This window comes from Chiroxiphia lanceolata, chromosome 4 (genome assembly GCF_009829145.1).
Source record: "Chiroxiphia lanceolata isolate bChiLan1 chromosome 4, bChiLan1.pri, whole genome shotgun sequence".
NCBI classification, from domain to species: Eukaryota; Metazoa; Chordata; class Aves; order Passeriformes; family Pipridae; genus Chiroxiphia; species Chiroxiphia lanceolata.
In genome coordinates, this window is record NC_045640.1 from 73,188,251 (window position 1) to 73,207,440 (window position 19,190).

The window sequence follows — 19,190 nt, forward strand, 5'->3', positions numbered from 1 at the left end:
GAAGACCAAAATTTTTTCGGGTAGGCTTGGCTCCACATAAGGTGTATTCTGCCAGATGTACTTGCTATATTTGGCAGAACTTGAGGGGTTTACTATCTCAACAAATCAGCTCTTCCTGACTAAGAGACCTTGCTAAGAAGGGAACATTTTGGCAGCTTTCGTACGTGATTTAGAGCTCCTATTCTCACGTCACCAGGCCCTGCAGGAGGAGAGATGCCTCACAAATGGATGTTCTGGATAAATACTGGGAAAAAAAGCCAGGGAAATATAATTTATTTCTTTTCTTGGAGGATTCCTGAAGACTATATAAGATAATGCCTCAAGTTTTCATTATAACATTCAAAAGATATTCTTCTGTGCTCTGTGTTTACTCAGAAGCGTGTCTTTGAAGTGAATTTTAATTTTCTATTTAATCTTAATGTCTCACTTTAACAAAGCATTATGAGTATTTGTTTAAATATCAGATTCACAGTATATTTGTGCCTATTCTCTGACTTCTGCACACTTTTCTGGTCAAAAAATCATGAGCCTGACCTAAAATCAAATGAGTACACCATGATTTCAGTGCTTCTCACTGCCAAGCAGTAAATATCCTAGTTCCACAGAGAAGCACACATTCAGTACTATTCTATCTCTCCTGTGGAAAACCCTTAACACATTTCCTTCTGGAATAAGTAAATTTTATGCGCTCTTCTCTGACCAGCTTTTCCTTTTTAAATATCATTCCTCCTACAGGTCCACGATGGTATTTGCTCTACCTCAATTCTGATTATAATATGGAAAACAATTGTTGCCAAAATTTTGCCTGAATTGCACTCGTTGGGATTTGATACTTTGGATTTCAGCACATGTTATGTGTCTGCTGTTTATCTGCATGGTCATGTGGAGCAGAGGGAGTAAATTTACATCTGGGGAAGTCTGTTTTTGTTGTTTCTGTGCCTGAGCTACTGTAAACTCCGTAGCATTTTTCCACCCCTTCCTACGGCTTAAGCTGTCCTTTTCTTATTTAAAAAAAAAAAAAAAAATCCAAAAGAGAAATATACTGTACTCCATGCATTGATACTTCAAATCCAACCAGTCACGTTTTCTTCTTTTCCTTTCTCTCTGACTGGTCAATTCAGAAAAGGAAGTCCAGTTCGAGTGTTCAGATGATGGTGAGGATCTTTATCGACAGATTTTTTTTTTTTTCCTCCTGTGAAACGTTCACACTTAGAAACCAAACAGTTGCATTTAGCTTTGTTAACATACTGTGAGAAGCTGAAAGACTTTACAGTACAACCCTGTCGAGTTTTAAGCCTGCAGTTGCTATATGCCATCCACAGTGAATCGTTCTGCCGTTCTTTCAAGCAAGTCTTTAATTGTTTTTTTAACCTGGGGACATAAGAAAACAAAAAAAGTAGATGTAACATCAGCCAATGCAGCTGTCCTTAGTCAATAAGAATAGTAACAAAATAGTAATCTTGTAACAGCCTTCTATTCGTTATTAAAACCTCTTTATTTTTGAAGCTAATAGTATGAATGTCATAGAATGTAACCACGTTGCACAGTGAAATAGTGTTGCCTTAATTGAGCTGCTGCAGCCCACGATGCCATGCTAAGTGCTCAGGAGTAAAAAGCCCAGTTTCCCAGCCTTTCCATACTACAGTTTCCCAGCCAGCTTCCTTCACAGCTCAGGACCGTGTCACAAGATGTCCCCACTGACAATCTCAATAACTTTTCTTCCTCCTCAACCCACTCTCCAGTCTTGTGTTCACTTGGCCTCCGCAATGCCACACAGTAACTTCCTCTGAATGCCACTGTTGTGGGTTTGAATCTGAGCTGGGAGGTGTTCACGGTGCTGGGCTGTGCCATCAGCAGAGAGAAGGCGAATATCCCTCATCCACACCTTTCTCTGGGAAGCACAACTCCTCGAAAAGCACTGACTGCTGGGGAGGTCTGAGCAGCCGAGCAGTTTTGTAGGAAAATCACCTGTTATTTGGGTGGACACAGAATTTCAGCGGTGTCCAGAGGAGGGGCACTGGAAAGGTACAGTGTGGATGTTGCCAGGGTCCCGAACCTGAACCGTGCGTTAACTTTTTGTGCCATCTGAAAGATAAAGCCCCAAGATACACGTTTTGCTTCTTAAAAACATTTTCATAACATATGACAAAAGACCACTAATGATTCCTGCAGCCATGCCCAGCTGACTGGAGCGTGTGTGTGTCTGTCCTGTACTCTCAGACCTCAGAGAGGGGCTTTTGGTGAACGATGCCTGAGGAAAAACTCCTTCACAACCAGTAGAAGGCCACTGTTTAAGCACAAATCAACTTTAGAATAACTGTTCCCTATGAAAACATTTTCCTCCTTTTGGAGTGATTTCCCTTTGCTGTTAAAAATACATGTAAAATACACCCCATGTGTTCATAAATTAATATATTTGTGTTCTATGAGAGAGAAAACGTGTAGAGCTTATTGCTGTTTTCTCTCAGAGTTTCAAAGGGTTTCACCTGTTCTGTTTACATGGACAAAATAACTGTATTTTGAACCACATTATCTCTCTCTGCTGTTACTAATGAATGCTGGATTCTCGATATCTTGCTGAAGAACTTTTGAATGTGTTTCCTGCAGCTCTCAGCAGTAGCTGCAATGGATATTGTTTATTTTTATAGGGCTTTCACCCAGGAAGTATGGACCCAAGCCTGCTCTCCTTACTCAGGCAAAATTGGAGTTGAAATTTGATTAACCTGTTTCCATTATGTATTCAACAATGAACATTCATTTGGCACATCACTCTCGTTTTTATATTAAACTGCTACTGAGTGGGACTGTATGAAACCTGGTGAAATCTTCATTTCTTTCCACATGTTTTTTCTTTATGCCTTTTGTTAGGGCCTTTTTATTCGTAGTCTCTCTGACTACGCTGTAATAAAAATATGAATCTGTAGTTATATAATTTGATATGTGATTTTTCTCTTGTTTGGAAGGTTTAGTTTGCTGTCAAGCGGCGTCCTTTGTATTCTCACTATTCCACAGTTCTGCAGAACTTTTATTTACTGAAATGGATGGGATGTTTTTAAAGTTTTTTCCTGAGTAAGGAGTTCAGGTTCTGCCCATCTCAGAATCCCATAGATATTAAAGCAAGGAAAATACTTGCCAATAATTATGTCTCCCCATGAAAGACTTTCTGCACAAAGTTATTTCTTCTCTCCCTGTCTCGACTTCAGACACCTCTTCAGCTTAGGGCTGCAATTGTGAATAGATAAATGAAATTTATTTGACAATAACAAGACCAAGTTGGGGCATAAACACTCTGAACTCAATAATAACTCCTAGTTTCTCTTAATGACAATTTCTGTGGAAAGACCATTGTTTAAAGTAAGTGTTTCTCATCCTCCTACTGTAGAGCATCGTGAACTTTGATTTTAAATCAAAGGAAATTATTTTTATGCCATATGGGAGAACGGTTCCTATCACAAGTATTATCAAATACCATTTAGTGTCGACATAATATTCCCTGATTAACTAACGAAACTGCTTTATATTCTTCAAAGCCTGTAAAATGCTGGGTAAGAGCAGGAAATTTGCAGTCTGTAATTAATTACTGCAAATCCTGTTGACATTGCCATAATGTAGACATATCCTAAGGAAGAGTCACTTCAGCTGCAGCCTTAATTCCTGCAATCCACAAGTCAGCTGCCACGCCTGGCCCAAAGTAAAATAATCATCAAAACCTGCTGAAGTTCCATGAATTTTCGTTTCTTTCACTTCTGTGAACTTAACTGCATTTCTAGAAAGATCCATTGAAAAAACTATTTCAGCCTTTTTTTTCCTTTGTTTTGCACATTTATTGCTCAGTACTGTGACTGGAAGGTTCAGTGGAGCCTTTTTTTTTGTTTGGATCAAAGTCTTTCCAGACAATATATATATATATCTTTACACCCAACTCTGCATGCTGCTTTGGATTGCCCTTGTTAAAATTAGATGTGACCAAAATATAAGTAATATTTTTTCCTAATTATTGTTAGAGGAAAAAAATTACATCTTTCAAAACCATTTTATTATACTTGACTCTTGCTTCTTAGTGCATGTCAGAAGTGGCTCAGTACATTGTTTTCAGTATTTCTGTTCTTCCCATGCCATGGTATTAATGAAAGCTAAATCTTAAAAAATGGATTTAAAGAATCAGATACCTTTAAACTTACTGCTAAGTGGCTTAATTTGAATTCATATTTTGTATAGATAAAAGCCAGAAGTCTTGTAAAGGTGTAGTACTGTGCTAAGCTTAAGAAGTACCATGTAAGGTTCAACAGATGTGTACTGATTGGTGGAGTAAAACTACAGGTGAAACCTTGCACTTCCAGGTTATAGTACCAAAATTGAAGGGCTGATCACACTGCCAATTATTTTTATTGAGAATAACACCAAAAAAGCTAAAGGGGCACCAGTCTCTTTCTGGCATCAGAAAGATCATGTTTATTCAGCTATGGAATCAGAAGCCAGTAGAACAAAATAGATTCCTGGAGAGCTATGAATAATGAAATAATCAAATATTATTTATGGCAGCGATAATTAATTAGAGATACAGAACTACAGGGTGCAATTGCTTAATACTGTTGAATGTCACAAAATGGCTATTTAGGACTTTCTTCAGACCCGTATTAATTCTTTATTCTTCTTACATGTGATTAGCTGCTACTTAAGGGCTCTCTGTTCTGCTAAGTGTCACTGAAGTCATCTGTACCTTATATAGACCTTGGTGGAGTGGCTCTGCAGGGCCGTGGGGAGGAGCTGCCAGCCAGCTCCCGGAGCTATTGTTAGTGCTCCTGCCAGTTCACAAGTTCATCTTTCTGTGATTCTTTATTTCCATATCTATATCTGTCCATAGATATCTATATCTGCCTATAGATGTTCTATACAGAGAGATATAGATAGGGTGCCTCCCGCCAGTTCTAAGGCCTGTCTGTTTCTATTTTCTGCATACCTACAGATAAACAACAAAACCAACGTGGTAACCAGCCCCAAGGAAAATATTCCTACCCCGGCGCTGGTATACCTGGAATTTTCCTTCTCATGCTATCTTGAAGTTTTTGACTGTCTTCCGTTTGTTATTCTTTCTTTTTTTGTCTTTTTTTTTTTTTTTTAATTCCCCCCCCCTGCTTTTTCATGCATTTACTCTGTTTGCTTTCTAAAAACAGGTTTTGGAAAACCTTTTTTTGTTTGAATTACGCTGTCTTATTTTTTGTGAGGAAGTCCATTAGAGCGTGTTTACTGACAGACAATGTTAAATGGAAGCTGAATGCGGTAGAGTCGTGGTGTTTGTAGCTGAATTTTTTTGCATGCTGTGCCAGAAAGCGAGTAGAATGCGCTTGATGTTGCTCTTAGCTCTTTGCCTGATGACCGTTTCCACCTTTTGATGTTAACCTTTTTCACCCCAAAAAATTCTGAAAAAAAGCAGCTCTTATTTTCTCTGCTGTCTTAGCATAAGTACTGATATCCAGGAGAGCTAACAGGATTATTGCTAGGCTGCCATAAAACAGACCTTATTCAGATTTTCATTCTGTATTTCCCACAACTCTGCAGGACTTTGCAAGTCTTCTCTGGGATCAAGAGGCATCTAGAGCTAAACAGTTTTGCTTGTTTCTCTTCCATTTAAATCAGCAGGAGGCATTACTCATTAATAAGCTCTGTTAGGGACATATTTCTAATCAAAGTGATGTTCATGAATGTTTATTGCAGTCTTGCTTTTATTAGTAGCCCTTTTTCTCAGGCACCTCTGTGTCACAGGGCTCACAAATGGAAATGTGACATATTATTTCCCATATATAACCTTGAAGGTGGGGGTGATTCACACCCATTTGGAGAGATGTTTCCTCTGGAATTTTTTGGAGCAGCTGGCACTGACTCATACACTAAGTAATTCCCAAGGACCAGCTAGCAGGTTTCATCCAGGAGTGGATGGCACTCTGTTCCTAGACGGAGCCGTGCCCAATAGCCCGTGCTGAAAGCGTGCTGGCTGCCTGCCATTTCAAAGATTATTGAATCTTTTTTCAAGGCAAAAGGATTTGGGGAAATTACACTTTAAAATGACACAAAGATCTCTCTCGCTTGCTTTTATGCTGCTCTGCCAAGGCAGCAATTGGTGGTAATTTACTCCTTCCAAAACAGGGGAGTGTTTAAACGTAGTTAACTTATTCTTAGTCCTTGTCACTTCATCTGTATTTTGATTTGATCCCTTAATACTAATACAAGCAAACATGATTAAAGGAAAGGGGTGATTTGTGGCCACCCTGCCCGGCCTGGCTGAGGCAGGAGAGCACAGGAAGCGTTTTGCCTGCCCTGGTGCAGAAGAGCCTCTGCAGGTCTCCAGAGCTTCAAAGCCCTGCACGCATCAGTCCTGAATAAGGTCTCTGCATGCTGCTGCATTAGGTGAGATGGCCTTTTTTGCTGGCTTGCTGTTGAGGAAATCTGTGTTAGAGACATCCAGTTTTCACCCTCTGGCGACAGTTAATGTTTGTTTTAACTCTTGTCGGTGTTCAGCATTTGTGAGCTGGCTCTTCTTGCACTCCCTCACACCGATGAAAATGTATTTACCAATGGGAACTCTTTCTCTCTTTATTTTGTTCTCGCTCAGGAGCCCCAAACTACAGTAATCCACAACCCTGATGGAAATAAGGTATTCAGAAAGTATCAACTCCATCTTGCTTTTCCACACCACACATTCCATCCACCACTATTCCACAGCTAAACAGGGCCGTTCCAGGAATTTCCGAAGGGGAAAAAAAAATCTCATTCCTGCGTTTGTTGCACGTGGTGTCTCTCGAGCCTGTTTCCCTCCGTGTCCATGTGCTGGGTGCTGAGCTCCTGGAGCTCTCGGGGCAGTCGGTAGCGGTTGGCAGAGCCCAGTGCCCTGCTGTGCTCAGAGCGTGCTGAGATGGTCCTGACGAGTTTGACGTGCAGTTGTCACCTCAGACAAAGATGTCACTGCAGTTTATCCCACCTGCTGTTTCTCAGCATGCTCACACACCGTGTGTCGTGACGTGTCTTTTTGCACAGGACTTTGGTTCTCTTCCATAGCATCACTGAGCGGTTTCAAAACAATCCTCAGGTTTCAAGTGCCAAAGAGGTCTTTTGATTTTCACAGTGTTTCCTTCATGCTCCTTCCTTTTTCTTGTGTATTGTGATGTTTGCGTCTGGCAGCTGATCCCTAAAACCGTGTTTTGTTTTGTTTTTTTCATGCATGGACTTGAAAAGGGCCAGGAAATGCCATCATTTACATATAACACATGTTCCTAGGTTTCCTGGAAAGAATTTACTCTTCAACAAGAATTTCCCTGTTTGCAGTGTTGACTTAAAGAATTGCCATCTCATTTATCTAGTCTTAGCTCCCTGTGGTTATTTCATAAGAGAAGGATTGGATCTGAGTGACAGAATAACGCATGCAGACATTCCTCAAGCATGGAAGTGCTGATGGTGTGCATTGTGCTCGTGTATCCCGTTCCTTTATGTCCCCTGCATCTGTCCAACACGGAACTTCTGGGTTTGTGTCACCACTTTTTCAGCTCCCCAAGTTTAAACTCGTAGGCAACGAGCAGCCTGTGTTTGGACACCGGGCTGATCTTTCTCACTGAAGTCCACTAAAGCCCAGGAAACCCAGATAAAATATTGGCATGACTACATCTACTTGATTTTATTATGTAATCTTAGCAATTAAGATACTCAATGTCCCGAAAGGTCACAGCAAACAAACGAAACCACTCAATGCGGAGAGTTCCTCCCAAATTTGTCTGAAAGGCTGATCCTTGTAGTATGGCAACTGGAGTGGATGCTTCAGTATTAGAGGCTACATCTGCCCTGTGAGCTTTGCATGGTGTTTACAACTTGTATTTGTGTGGGGTTTTTGTTCGCTCATAAGTACTTTGTCTAATATTTTAAGTGACGGAGCATGATACATCCGTGTAGAGTGAAATGTCTAACACAGCCAGGGCAGGGCCAGCATGGTGACTCCTTCAGTTTTGTTTGTGTGTGAATTAATTCCTGTAGTTTTACTTATGAATGCACATATGTTTTGGTTTTTTTAAGGTCTGAGTAATGCATTAGCCTTTTGAACATTCCTTTGGCTCAGCCTTGTGAGGACACAGTAAATGAAGGGCACTGACAAATTTGCCTCTTATTGCTTAATTATAAAATCCTTTAAAGTGTTAAATACAATACCAGTCCTATCTTCTTTCTCTGATAAAAAACCAGATCAGTTAATCCTTTTTGTTATTGAGCTGTGAACTTAAAAAAATATAATTTGTATTCTACTTCTTAAAAAAGTATACAGATTTAAAAAAAAGGCAAGCTTAAAAACTTTCCAGCTCTCTGAAGCTGTTAGATTTGACAGTGTCCTGTTGAATTTGTCCATAATATTTCATGTTTCTGGTAATTCATGAAAGACTGAGATACGATATCCTTGCCTTTTTAACAATGTGATGGCTTAAGAATAAACTGTCTGGTAGATGAGTCATTCCTCTACATGTCTGGTTGAAGAACACTGCTACAGAGAAGCCTTAGTTTGTCAAAGCTGTTATCAGATATCTGCCCATTCTCCATCTTCTTCCAAAATTACAAAAAAAAAATAAATTATAACAACAGCAGTATAAAGATGAGAGAATCTGATCCAATATGCCTTAAATCACCACGAGGCTTCATTTTAATATCCATTGCATAAGTCACATGAGCAGAAAATCGGTTGTAAATTGTAGCAGGCAGCACTCTGCATATTTAGAAGGTGGAATTGGAATGGAATGACTTATTTTGCACAGTTGGTTTATCACTAAGCTTAAAATGGCAAGCTCTCCTACTTGGCTGAGGTAATTCATGTGACATTTCAGATGGACTTTGTACAGTTGGATGTTAAAGGAAAAAAAAGTTTCCTCTACATTCCTGTGAAGTAAAAGCATCAGACGGCAGGAAATGTGTTTCTGTTCCCTACTGTAGAGAATGGCGATGTGTGCCATCCTTTTCAGGTGGAAATGTCTTAATCAGTGTGTGCCCATTTGTTTGTGAATGACATCCCACCCTGCTTCAAGGCTTTGCATGATTCCTGTAACTAATCCTGTCCTTTTCCAAGGCACGAAAATAAGGCTTGGCTTGTTTGATACATTCTACTCATATTTACTTCTCAACAGGAATCAACAGAGAGTTCCAACACAACCATCGAAGATGAGGATGTGAAAGGTAGGATTTTAAGCTTGGAACGTTTGGAGAAGCAGTAACATGAGTTTTGTGAATGTATTTCAGTAGGTCATTAACCACAGAAACCCCTAATGAATCCTTTGAGAGAATACTATTTTTCCTTCTTTAAAAGAAATTCCTTTTGATATGTTTCAGACTTTGACTTTTCAGTTCCCAAAACACTGTTTTCCCTTGTGTTGGGGTTAAGAATATAAAGTTACTGCTTTTTAACTAAGATATTAGTTCCAGTAATAATAGCAGTAGATTAAAAATGTGTAAGTCAGTGCTTTGTAACTCTCAGTTTATGTTTAACATGCATTTGTGTTTTGGGTTTTGCTTTTTTTTTTTCTTTATGTCACCATTTTCATTTTTATTCTGTTCAGATGCCAGTGTATTTTTGTGGTTTTCTTTTGTTCTGTCCATACACTTATTTTAATCTTCTTCCATTCTTTAAAAAACTAAAATAATTTTTTTATATCAACTTAGTTTTGTAACTTCACAGTTAATATTTTTGTTTCCATTTTTTCCTCCCTCTAGATATTATGCTGTGATGTTACTCGTACCTACTTTAATAACATTATGTTTTAAAACAAAAGGGTTTGGAAAAGAGAATATTAGGTTTGTGTACCTCTGATTCACAGCAAAGATTGGGGTTTGGCCTCAAGGAACAATGTGATACATACAGGTGAGAATGGAAACAGGAGAATGGATGCAACCTAGTGATGGTGGTTCAAGTTAATGTGAAATGAGAGAACAATTACAGGGAACTACAGCTGATGCCTAGGAAAATGCAGTGTAATTTACCTTTATTCATAGCACTTTGTATTTCTCCCTTCAAACCACTACGTGGAGTTTTAGCAACCAAGCTCATTAAATGAATAATTTAATTATAGGGCCTCTGCGTGGTGATATAAGGTGGTGTTATTACAGTAGGGTTTTTAGACAATCCTGTCTGAAGCTCAGCACACAGAGTGTATCTCAGGGATACAGTTATAAAAAAGCCAACAATGACCATAATTTGCCTGATTCTGCAGTATCACAGCCAAGAGCAGCTTGGATGGCCACGATATACGGTGTTCCCAACTCAGCAGAGAGGAGCTGGCAGTAATCACAGGTGTGAGGAACAAGACACTGGTGGTGTCTTTCCATGTGCACTCACTGTACAGGGATTTCATTTTCTGTTTGTTTAAGGGGCAAATATAATCTCCCTGTTATTAATTGTTTGGAAGCTTGCTTGTTTTTCACTTTTTGGTATTCCTCTCACACTTCCCGTCTTTCCACTGGAGGCTGCTGTTCAGATTGTTTTATTATAAATTAAAGCTAACAGTGCCCCCAGGGTCTAATTTGTAGAATGATTCAGGGAATAGGCAGTCCTGCAACCCTGACAGCTATTATAAGCTCAAGCTTCATGCTTTAGCAAGACACTTAGGAAAGATTATTTCCTCACCACACACCAAACTTGATTTCTGGATGTAGATTTTCTAGGAGAACAGTGAGAAAGCTGTGCTCTTGGCAGGAGCAGCCACTGGAGATTAAATACTGATAGGGACAAGTGGATTTCAGAGGTAGGGGAGAGAATTCTCCCGGATTACTGACTGTCCATGTCCTCTCATGTGTGCTCAAGATGATGTCTGTACCCCATTTGAGACTTTGAAGGAATGTTTTCCACCTTAGGTGATAAAGACCCTCAAAAATCATTTTGCTTCTCTTTGCAGCGTGGAGAACAACATGGGAAGAGGGTCTCCTTCCCACGAAGGAGAAGGGGAACGGGGCTACCCCTCTGTGAGTGAAGAGCAGTATTAGCCCGTTTCATAGAGTTGCAATATGATCCACAGCTCTCAGGGAATGACTCTGCAAAGGCATGGGATCTGTGCCCTGTGTTCCTCCTCCCGTTATCCAAACCCCGTCCGTAGGCTGCACGAACAGGTACAAGGTTCCTCCCTGTGTACAGACCCCCAGCCCACACACCCCGAGAACACTCAGCTCTGCAGCAAGTGCTTTTCTTCCTCTTCTTTATTGATTGGACTCCTTAAAGCAGCGTGGATTGTAGGGCTGTGTGGGATATGCCATCCCCAGCACGGCTGTGGGGCGTGTGCCCTGTGGGAGTGTGTGCACACAGGTCTGTGCAGAGTACGAGATGATTCACTAAGAAAGGGAGCAATTAAAACTGTCTTGTATCAACTGTCACGGATGTGGCTCTAGGAACAGATTCTGAACTCCTATCTGTCAAGGAATGCATGCAGCATTCTCCTCTCATGTCAGGATCTCACCCTATTTTCACTTTTAAAAGCAGGTATTTAACTTAGAGACAGTAAAGTCAGGCTTGCTTTGTGTTTTTTATTTACTGAAAATCTTAGTATCTGTAACTTTGACTTGCTTATGTATACATTTACATCTTTTAGGACTGGAACATATTTCTTTTGCTAGAAACAGTGTTCAGCAAACAACAGTGAGCTTTAATAATTCAAGGAATAAGCCAATTCCATCATTTTGAGTCTGAAATGACTTGAAGCTGCGGTTCAGGTTCCTTGCTAATACAATTTCCTGACATTAACCATTGATCATTGGCTTGTCTGCATGACAGTGATTCCTCCTAAATATGACAGGAGTGGACAGAAAGAACATGCTGAGAACTGGACTGTAGGCAATGCCTCCTTCTGGAATTGCTTGTGGGATTTCTCCTTGCTGTAGTAATGAGACTGGAACTATTGAGCAGCATCTCTGTGATATGAGATTGATTTTTTTTTTTTTAAGAAATGCTGTAGAATACCACTCTTATTTTTGTCCAGCAATGCCCACAGGCTTTCAGAAAGGTAAGTTGCTAAATTTATCGTGGACAGCAGATCTGGATTTCTCATGGTATCTTTTTGCCCCTGGAAATGAATTAATGAAAGCATTAGTAAGAAAGATGATTCTCAATGGGAAAATTTGTAGAGTTGTGGAGATTAGGTAAATTGTGTCTAATTTTGCTACTTGATACATCTCTAAGGTACATTGTTTCAAAATGTTTCATATATCATAATTTCATTTTATCCCTGTTGGTTTTGTTTTATTTAACAGTAGAAAGAAACCAATTTGAACTATTTATTTTTGAACATACATTCCTGAAAAAACCATTCAAATTGCTAAGAAAAGCTCTTTCAAAGCCCTGTGTATCTCAGTACTGGATACAGGGGTAAATCTGCGCTGGCATCTGAACAGAGTCACTCGTACCCACGACCTTTACAGCTGTTCTTTGGCACCCACACTGCCCCCTGAAAGTACATCATTAACATTGTTTGTGTGCTCAAAGATATTCGAAGTTCTTGTTGCTTGTAATTAAATTATCGTTATTTTTCTTTTGGCCTTCTTTTTTTCTTCCTTCACATGTACTTGACCCTCACACAGCTCTCACAGAGGAGGGGGACATGGAGAGGTTGAGTTCCCCCCACCACTCCTCCTCTTCCATTGCTTCTTCATCCCACTGGTCACCACCCTTGCCGTGCCCCAGCGGCCGCTCCTGCTGCCAGTGCCTGCTGCGGAGTCTGATCACACTCTACCTCTTCATCTTTGTTTGTTCATATGTTGTGTTTCTTTCCATCAATTCAGCGGGCAAGTCCATGAGAAATGCAAACTCAGAGAGTCAATCGCTCGAGTCTGAGCTCTCCCACTCCACTCCTTCCTCTGTGCTATGTAAGTTGAGAGACTCGGCTGTTCAGATGGTCTCCTTTGCCTCTCTTCCTCCTCCCTCCCCACCATCTGAGAGCAGCAGATCACTGCTGTGATCTGTCTCATCTAAGAATGACCTGTTCTTAGGGTGTACAAAAGAGCAGAGTATATTTCTTTAGATATCTATTTTTTAGCAAGGAGTTATTAGTTGTGAAAATATTATCAGGATAAACAGGTCTGTCTTTCCGCAAGTTGTATCTTGCAGAGCTGATCTTTGCAGTGGTTTTCTGCTTGGAGAGAGATTTGACTCTCCCCTCTGGCTTGGATCCTGGATGGGTTCTCAGGAGTAATTACCTGTGGTGTTTATTATATCATGGAGTTGCTTTCTTGAGCATCCCCGGTGGTAAAGCATCGTTCAAGCTGCTGTGACAGCTGTTAGTGTGGAGCGTTGGTAGCACACTGAGAGGTGTCACGCTCTGCTCAGGGGGAGATCTGGGATGATTAGTGACCAACTAACTGAGGAGGAAATCTCTACTGTGGGCAGGCTTTGTCTGAGCAGTGAAAATAGGAGAGGCAAAAGGCACTGTGTTAGTAGCTGGTAGGACATAAAAGACCTGAGTAGATAATTCCTTGTTTATTAATTAACTCAGAAATTCTTTAGAAGGGGAGGGGCCTTGTGGGTTGAAACATGGGCTGTGTGCCATTGGCCTGAACCTTATTTTAAATCTGAGTGGAATTTTGGGTGGGTGCAGCTGGTACAGGTGAGGGGATGGGCTGCTTCCAGTCACAACAGCTGCCAGGTAATGCTGGAAGAGAGTTTCATTCCAAGGGAGGAGCTGGATAGTCTCTATCAATCTATGGATTACCATATATAAATTGGAACTGCTAATACCGACAGTGCAAACTGCTCAGAGCCTTAAAAAAGAGAGGAATTAATAGGAGAGACAAGGACCTGTGTAACACTGAGAGCTGATACAGCCATAAGGCATTTATTCCATCCACAGGAATATCCCCAGAATATCTCTTATGTGCCCAACATTTTCAGGCCTGAATGCTGGCAGCATCACATTTCCCGCTTCACTGGGTAGGTAATAGTGCAAGGATGGCTTTTAATATTTAAAGATAGATGTTCATTAGTAATTTCATTACCAAATTTAAAAGGTAATGCAGTTTTCCTGAGCAAAATAGGCAAATGCTGCATTTCTTAGAATTATTATTTGGGGATTATTGTTACTATTAACACATCTCAGTGCTTTTTAAACCTTATTTAAAAGGAATGGGATGCAGAATTGAGGGTTGTTATTGATTTTCACACTAGTGGACAACAAGATTTCTCTGAATGGGCAGAGTGATTATGCAGGAGCAGAGTTGAAATAAAAATTTCCACAGCAGCAAACCCTGTTAATGTCTTGGTTATGGGGACTTCAGACATCATTTCTGGAAAAGAGCAGCCAGATTCCACAACTAAAGTAACCTGTTGGGAAATAGTGTAGTATCTTGTAGGTGCAGTGACCGTGATACAGCTTTGATCTGACACTGTGGGTGATTTGTCATTAAAAAATAAACATTTGCCAACGTTCGCTATGCTGTGTAAATATTAGTGTCATTTTTAGTATAATCATATAGGGAGTGTCTTTATATGTAATTGATTTCACATAAAAATACTGTGTAGGGCATGTGACAAGTGACTTAACATCAGTTTATGACTAAGGTTTAAATAGAAGGTACATTCATTTGGTTGGATCTGTTTTGTCAGTACAGGGTGGAGAAGCGCTGGGATAATTTTTAGATATTTGCCTAAATAACTAATGATTTTTTTTTTTTTTCACTAGGGCAGTGGGAGGCTTACTGGCTTTCAGAAAGGTGAAAGCCAGCCAATAACCTAAATAAAATTCTGCAAATCATCCATCCATATCATAATGTGATGAATCAGAATGAGTCTTTGGTATCAGCAGGCTCTAGGAAAAAGATGTTACATGTAAGATGACAACTCAGATGTCTTAGCCCATATCAAAGTTTAAGGTTAAGTGGTGAGGTGAGAGGGAAGCTCTGGTTTTTCATACACTACATCTTGATCAACTTCTTAAATGAGAAGGCCCCTGGAGCACACACTGTCATCTGAGGCTCTGCGTGGTTTTGGTGGCGATCTGACACCCAAGCAGTTGTTTATTCATGCGGCAGCTTCTTTTATTTTCTTCACAGGAATTATTTACTTGGAATATTTGGGGTATAAGCAGTAAGAGAAATTATCAGCAGAGAATTTTCTGATATTGCTGCGATGAGAATCATTTGGAAGAACACTGTGTGATGTTTAGCAGTCTGTGCTGTAAAGTGGAATGAGATCTGGTACATACACACAGCCAGAGCTCGTTATACAACACAGGATAAAATTTCTAGTCTCTTCCTCTTCCCTTGCAGACTTTGGTTATTTTCAGAGTGTAGAAATAACATCAGGGGCTGTATGCTTTCCGTGTAACTGCTGTTTGTTGGCTGATGTTCAGATGAGAAGGGAAGCTGGGATCTCCCATGCTGTGCCGTTCCATCCAAGCAGCCCAGTGTCACCTTGCCACGGACTGTCCTGTTTTGAAACAACAGCACCATGGGCAGGATTTGTGTCCCCAGATTTAGCCACCCTCCCCAGTGTAGATATCTGTATTTGAGCTAGTTGTCTAGACTCCCTTTAGTCAATGCAAATAGGTCAGATGAGTCACACTTGTCTTAAATATCTATTTTGGGATATGATGAATTGTGCCCTGAAAGTGCTTATTCCTCTCCATTGAGAGAACAAGCTCACTTGTCCGTACTTATGCATGTCCAAAATGCTGTGAGATTAATCCAAACTGAGGTGTAGCAAGATGTGGAGCTGAGATTACCGAGCTGAAAAGTTTTAAGGGTTTTTGCCTTGAGAAACAACATGTGAGCAAGGCAGAAGCAAAATCATTTTAATCATCTTGGAGTGCCTGTGCAAAGCTGGAACCAGGCTACCTTGTCCTTCTGGAAAGGTGCTTTACTGCTTCACCATGGCACTGCAGTTATGACACAGTCAGTCATCTAGAGGACTGAATGGCAGTAGGAAGATGCTCTGGTATCTGAATGAAGCTTAAGGTGGCTTAAATTATTATTTTCAGAAGTACATTGCTGATCTCAGTTCAGAAAAAAAAAAAATAATTATGGGTGATATGGTGGTCAGTGAGTTACCAGGGGTTCTTTTTTTGTGTTTCACAAAAAGGGAAGTTTCTGGTATATGTATTTCTGAAGGCTTCATTTTCACATATCTGCAGCTCATTTTTATCCTCTACCTTCTCTCTGCAATTAAAATATTGTTTCTGTGTGGTTCTTGTAGATTGAGTTTACAAACTAGGGCTACAGGAAGAGAAGAAAAGCCCCAGAGTTCCCTCCTGGAACAGTTTTTGCAGTTGTTTTGTACCTTTTTTATTTTCCCTGCGGTGCTTGATTTCACTAGGTGGGAGATTGCTCCTTGTATGTTTAAAGTACTGATAGTGTTAGATGCTTTTTGCTTAAATGGTGTTCCTGCTTATTTTGTGTTCTTTAGATATTAGTGTTAACGGTGTTCTTTAATTGTGAAAGATTATCCCCCACCCTGTAGCTGAGCAGGGAAAAAAGGTGGAGAAATATAGCTAGAGGTTAATGACTCATTTAAAGTTAACATATGTGCTACAGCACTGCTGCAGAAATCGTTTCAACCAGTGTTAGAAAATGTTCCTGTTTGTTCTCTTCTTATTATTTGGTCTTTTTATAGCTTTTCTGCATAATATTTTTGCTTCAACTGCCTTTGTATTAGTCATAAACCTTCTCGCTTGCCAGAGCAGGGATTGTATATTTTTTGAACTGCTAAAACCTTATTAATTACCTTTGCTCACTGACCCTGTGGGGGTAAAGGTTCTGTTTAAGGAGTAGGTTCATGGTCTTTTCTTTAATGTATTTACTTCAGGCATATTCTGAGCAAAGACTGCAAAAGCCACCATCTTTTCCACACAAGTTTGCCATATCTACAGCCTGTTTCATGGTCAGTTTTCAAGAAAATGGCCCAGCACCTTTGACTTCTTTTAACAATGTTCTTGCTTCACATCCCAGTTGTTTTAAAGACAATAGATGTATTTTTGCTCAGTCACCCTTTGCTTACAGAGAGTATATAATTTTATGTCATGGAAAGCCATTGTGATATTCTAAGAAACTGTAGATGGGTCAGGCTTTAATTTTTGAATTGACTTTTACCGCACTTTATAGAAAAAATAACTGAACCGGTTTTATAAGAATCTCGTCACAATTGTCCGTTTTCTTCAGGAAGTTTAGTTGCTTTGGTTTTATTTAGAAAGTCCTTGGTGCACATCAAGTGAAAAGTATAATAGCATAAAATTGCCACTGTACATCAAACAGCATAATTGTCCTAGAATTCAATACAAGCCCAAGTTCACTATTGGATAAAAAAATAAATAATGAAAAAATCAAATGAGAATGGTGATTGCAAGTGACAGTTATCTGGCAGATGGGAACTGGCCAGATGCCTCTTCCCTAATGCCTTGTGTGTTCGTTTGTTGTCCTTGTATAGATTGTCATGTGTATTTAGATGGAAAAAAAATCGGATGTTTGGAAGAGCATATGTTACGTGGAGCCCATCAAATTTATAATGAAAATTTGGCATTTTTTTACCTCTGTAAGAACTGCCAATTATTTCTGTCAGGTGTTGTCTGCAATAGCAGGACTTTTTTCCTTCCCAGTACCTGTTTCACCTTAGTTCATCTCCGGAGCCCTCCCTGTTTCTTCTTTGCCCTAAGGATAAGCCCAAGGATTTGACTTGGTGCACGTGGCCACCAGGTCGTGGCTGCACTTTCCTTCTGCTGCTTTCGAGTCTTCTTCCAACTTTCTACTTGTCGTATTTCAGTTTTCCCATCTCCTTTCCCTTCCTTTCTTCCTTGCAGGTTAAACCTCTGCTTCCAAGACAATGGAGCAGAAATACTTTTGGTATCTGTTTGTATACCCATGCAAGAAGATGCAAAAGCTAAGATAAAAACAAGCCCCCCAAAACAATCAGGAGGGGGTTTGTGTAAAACCACAGTGGCTACTGAGATTTTTAATTAGTCTTTGACACCTGCCGTTATTTCATACTGCCTTGTTTCTTGACCATTTTTTCCTTGCAATGAGTGAGGGCTGAGAACGAGGCGAAGGGTTCTGCATATAGGATAAATCATTTCTGGAACTCCACTTTCTAAATTATTCTCCGCCTCTGCCTTTGGCTCTCTGCCAAGGAGACTGCTCGTCAGATCACTAAATAGAAGAAATCTGATTTTCTAATATGTGTGTAATTGTGTGTTGCTGAAAAGGTAAGAGGAACGTAGTTGCTTTCGTAGAGTTTCACGTGGCTCTTTTAATTTTGTAGGAAAAAAAATTGAGAGCTGAGTTGAAAGGCAGATGATTTGGCAACATCTTCCCGTTCCTGACAGTCCACATCGTGAACTGTGAAGTCTTTCCACGGGCAGTGGAAGAACTGACACTAGTGCTGGAGTCGGATGTGGATTGATTGGAGCCAGTGATAACTGCTGTAATCTCCTTTCCTTGCTTTGCTGACCTGTAGAGCTTCCTGATGGATGTGCTTTATATCCACGGACAGGTCTGCAGACACAGCTCCTCTAGATGTTAGTACAGCCCAGAGAAGCTTTGCTGGAACCATATTCTGTAATATTAGGTGGCTTCTGTCAGAAAGCTTCATGAGAACATCCGTTCTACTGCAATTTCATTTTGGAACTAAACCCAGGAAAAAACAACAATTTGGCAATATGGTTCAATTTCTCCCTTCTGGGGTTGATGTTGAATTATATCTTTTGTATCTCAACATCAAAGGTGTGATGGTAAGACTTGGGAAAGAAATGACTGGTGTTAGTGAAAAAGGAAATATTGCCAATTGTCTCGAGCCAAAATATTGTGTCCTTGTGGTTTTATGTCTCTTGCATGTGGAAACTACAGGACCTTAGGCATATTTATTGCTCACATTATTATCCATTAACATGATCTCATGATCGTGTAGCAGCTGATCAGAGATTTTTACCTCATTTCCCACTGTCTGATTTAATAGTGTGTAATTTCCTAGTCTCTGATTGAAATGTGTCACTGGATTATTTAATCAAATCCTTTAGCTCCGTTATATTTGTGTGAGATGTTGCATGCAAAACTGGTAATTTCTTCACTGCACAAAGTCGGCACATTCTGGATTTTTTTGCCAGCCTTCTGTAACACTGCCCCATTATTTCTTACTCAGCCATCCTACCCCTTGGCTGGTGCTGACAATGCCATACAGTGTCCAGGCAGTCTGGTCTGTGTTGTTTAAACAG

The 19,190-nt window shown here is 40.1% G+C and overlaps 1 protein-coding gene across 31 annotated transcripts in view; it reads left to right on the forward strand.

Annotated features, from left to right (window-relative positions):
• Positions 1-19,190, forward strand: part of CAMK2D (calcium/calmodulin dependent protein kinase II delta) — a 120,463-nt gene that overhangs the window by 87,584 nt on the left and 13,689 nt on the right. For 8 of the 31 annotated variants that reach the window (XM_032684759.1, XM_032684764.1, XM_032684760.1 and 5 more), the window contains 4 exons: positions 1,122-1,154; positions 4,967-5,026; positions 6,611-6,652; positions 9,150-9,198. In XM_032684759.1, the coding sequence (XP_032540650.1) occupies positions 1,122-1,154; positions 4,967-5,026; positions 6,611-6,652; positions 9,150-9,198 (184 nt within the window). The remainder of the gene's footprint in view (positions 1-1,121; positions 1,155-4,966; positions 5,027-6,610; positions 6,653-9,149; positions 9,199-19,190) is intronic. The other 23 variants (XM_032684780.1, XM_032684778.1, XM_032684779.1 and 20 more) reach the window with 4 other exon arrangements.